The 3,842-nt window shown below is 41.5% G+C and overlaps 1 protein-coding gene across 1 annotated transcript in view; it reads left to right on the forward strand.

Moving 5' to 3' along the window:
• BMX (BMX non-receptor tyrosine kinase) overlaps positions 1-3,842 on the forward strand; it is a 69,069-nt gene that overhangs the window by 15,362 nt on the left and 49,865 nt on the right. The window contains exon 5 of the mRNA XM_007952836.1: positions 427-491. Within this exon, the coding sequence (XP_007951027.1) occupies positions 427-491 (65 nt within the window). The remainder of the gene's footprint in view (positions 1-426; positions 492-3,842) is intronic.

Here is a 3,842-nt window from a genome sequence, read left to right on the forward strand (position 1 = left end):
ACCAGCCACTCCTTGGAAGGAAGGTTGGGCAATCCTACTTCTGTAGTGATACTGCCTCAGAAACCCAAGGAGGGGTCGCTATGAGTCGGGGCCGACTTGATGGCACACAACAACAACAACATTGAAATTAGATACCTGTGGCTCAAATACAAGGTGGAAATAAGGTATGGATTAATAGTCTACACAATTTAGAGTAAGTTGAATTTTTTTAGGGAGATTTGGGAGGATATCAATAATCTCTGGTGGAGCAGTGGTGTTTGAGTTGGGTGTTAGACAGGAAACATCACTTCAGATGTTGTTATCTAAATTCATCTCATCTGGAGGATTGTTCACATATGCCAGCTCATTCTTTGGATTCGTAGCATTGAGTGTTTTGCTTTGTTTAATTTGAAGTTCCTTCTGACGTTACTCGGTTTCACTTTCTAGATGCTGATCTGCACATTGCAACCAATGAGGAGAAACATAAACCTCCTATCTTCCCAGACAGGGTGGTAAGTCAACTTTCCTTTTTTTTTTTTTTCATAGGCTGGATATATTAAATAAAACAAGAGTTGCCACATTCAAGACTAGAACATGTGAGATTCATTCAGACTGCTCAGCAAAGAGAGACAAAAGAGAAGTTAACTGATAGCAGTGAGCATTTTCAAAGAAGAGATTCCAATATAGAAGCATTTTACCATATTTTATTGAATTACTCTACTAGGTCTTTTTCCAACCACTAAGCACATTAAAAAACAAAACAAAACAAAAAAACACCTCACTGCCATCAAGTAGATTCCAAGTCATAGTGACCCCCCATTGGGTTTCCTACATCTTTACAGAAGCAGACTGCCTCAGCTTTCTTCTGTGGAGTGGCAGGTGGGTTGGAACCACTGATCTTTGGTTAACAGCCAAATGCCTTAACCACTGTACCACCAGAGCTCCTTAAGCACATAAATAGTCACCAAAAAAAAGGTGCAGGTGAGCAAAGCTCTTAAGAAGGCACCCATATATAACAGGCAGCTGTTATTCCTCCCCTACCATCAGTATGACCAAGACTGCCCTATATAACTGTGCCGTGGTACTATGGGACTGTGTAGGGCAGAAGTAGAAAACAACTGGTTTCTTTTCTTCCATCATCCCTTCAAAGCCACTCAGTGGGCTTTCTTCTCTGCTCCAGGATGAAGTCTCAGGCAGAATCCATAGCTTTTCCAGTCCCTCAGATGATAAAATATCTCCCCAATTACTGGTGGTCCTGAAAACAGTCTCTAAACGGATTCATCCAATGTTGTAGTCACACGACTCCAAGCTGTCATTCTAAGTTAAAACTTCTCCCCTCCAGTGACTTTGGGTCTGGATCAGCAGGTCGCCTGTATTGGGATGAAGGCCACGGGGAGGCTGAGATTCCTGACCCTTTCATGGGTGGGGCTCAGGAAGAGTGAGTCTAATGAAAAAGAGCACTCACCCATGTCTGAGCCCATCATGATTTGCTAGTGGTTGCTTCTGGGTGAGACAGTTTCCCAATGCTGATTTTTTAATCTTGTGGAAGACTTCCATGAGTTTCCCAGTGGGAGGCATCTCCAAATGCCATCTTCTGACAGTGGAGATGTCTTGACCCACAGCTCTTGAGTTTCCAGTCTCCAACTCCTCTACCAGGTCAGTTCAGACATTTGGGGCAGAGTTCCTTCCAAGATGGTGCCAGGCCAACTATCTCCCAAGGGTGGAGTTGGCCTACAGGAAAAAAGACAAAACCTTCATTGCTCTTGTTAATAAAACTGGATGTGGCTTGCTCTCACAGTACAGGCCACCACTGTCCTATTCTGCCTTCTTGGGTTCATAGCCACACCTTCATGCTTTTGAGTTTCCCAGGCAGGCCCTAGCCTCCTCAAATGCCAGGGGGCACAAAAAATAGCCTCCTGGTGGTCCTCTGGAAGTTCACCTGACACTAAGGGGGCATGTCTACCCGCCCATCAGGTCTAAAGTGTCTTGGGTAGTTATTCTCAGCTACACACACTCTCACACACTTACTTCTCTCTTTCTAAGTAAAAGTCATACAATTTTTGTGAACCAACCTGAAAATCAAAATGAAACTTACTGACATTGAGCCAAATCCGACTCATAGCAACCTTATAGGACAGAGTAGAACCACCCCATAGGGTTCCCTAGGCTATAAATCTTTAAGGAAGCAGACTGCCTAATCTTTGTCCCATGGAGTGGCTGGTGGGTTCAAAACACTGACCTTTTGGTCAGCATCCTAATGTTTTAACCACTGTGCCATCAGAGCACATTTGAACCAACCCGAAGAGTAGAAAGAAAAAAAAAAACACTGTTATGATTTGGAATTTTTACTTTTCTGTGGGAGATATTGCTGTTTTGATTTGATACTTGCTTTAGTCCCGAAGTTTGAAAAACATGACCCTATAATAATATCTAAGAGCAATGTGCAGATTAGGCAAATCTACACAAGTAGAAGGTAGATTAGTGGTTGCCTGAGGCAGGGGATAGGGATTAACTGTAATTGGGCATGAGGGATCTTATTGGGGTGATGGAGATGCTCTAAAACTGGACTGTATGTAAGGTTGCACAACATGATAAATTTACTAAAAAAGGCATTGAATGGTACACTTCTAAAGGGTAAACTGTCTGGTGTGTAAATTATACCTCAATAAAGTTTGTATTAAACAAATCTAAGAGCAGGAGATAATTTAGGACCAGAACTCATTCCATCTCACGTCTGGTAAGGAAGTCTTTGGGAAATGTGTTGGAAATTATCAATCAGGCAAATCAGTGGCCGATGGTTCCAGAAGCCTGTTTTGATTCTCAGCTACCCGAATGAACCTGGGATCTGAGAGGGAATCATGAAAGGCATGTTTTCCTTTGTTTTGTTCTTACCAGAGAATTCAGTGGAGGGCTTAGTTTCCTGAACAGAGGAAATCAAAATCAGCTGTATAGCCATTCTGGTCAGATTGCCGTTGAGGGAACTTTCCACTGTGTTTATCTTTGAAGAGAACCCACCTCACAGCTCATAAACAACAGTGTTTTGCATAACTAAAATTTCCAAAATGTCCGAGTCTCAGCTGAATAATAAACCATATACCCTGACAAAAGAAAAGTCAAGTCCAGTAAGAAAAAAAAAAAATGATCTTCAGAGTTCACAGAGTTCACTTCCGAGTTCTTTGTATGTGAACTTTTAATTGAAGTGTGACATGCACTTAGAGAAGTACACAAGCCTTAATTATTCAGCTTGATGGATTTTCACAAACTGATTACACCTGTATAACCAAATTCAGATTAAGAAACAGAATATCACTAGGACCTCCCAAAGAGAACCCAAACCAATCCCACTGCCATTGAGTAGAAGCTGACTCATAGCAACCCTCTAAGAAGGAGTAGAAGTGCCGCATCGTTTACAAGGCTGTAAATCTTTACAGAAACAGAATGCCTCATCATTCTCCCATGGAGCAGCTGATGGGTTCAAACCACCAACAAATTGGTTAGCGGCCTAATGCTTAAACCACTGTGCCACCAGAGCTCCTTAGAACATCAAAAGCTCCCTCATATTCCCTTTTAGTCGTGCGATCCCACCAAGAGTAATCACTGCCCTAACGTATCACATCATAGAGAAACTGATTATTTTTGACTTTTATATAAACAGAACCATAAAGTATGTAGAATTTTATTGTCCATCTTGTTCAATTTATGACATTTGTCTGTTTCTTATTATTAGTTGTAGTCTATTCTCGTTGCTGTTGAGCATGCTCTTATGTGAATATACCACTGTGTTAATTTCCTCTGCTGCTATAACAAAGTGACACAACCTTAGTATCTCAAAGAAACACAAATTTATTATCTTATAGTTCCAG

Source organism: Orycteropus afer, unplaced genomic scaffold (assembly GCF_000298275.1).
Source record: "Orycteropus afer afer isolate SDZICR_OR568_19922 unplaced genomic scaffold, OryAfe1.0 scaffold00360, whole genome shotgun sequence".
Lineage (NCBI taxonomy): Eukaryota > Metazoa > Chordata > Mammalia > Tubulidentata > Orycteropodidae > Orycteropus > Orycteropus afer.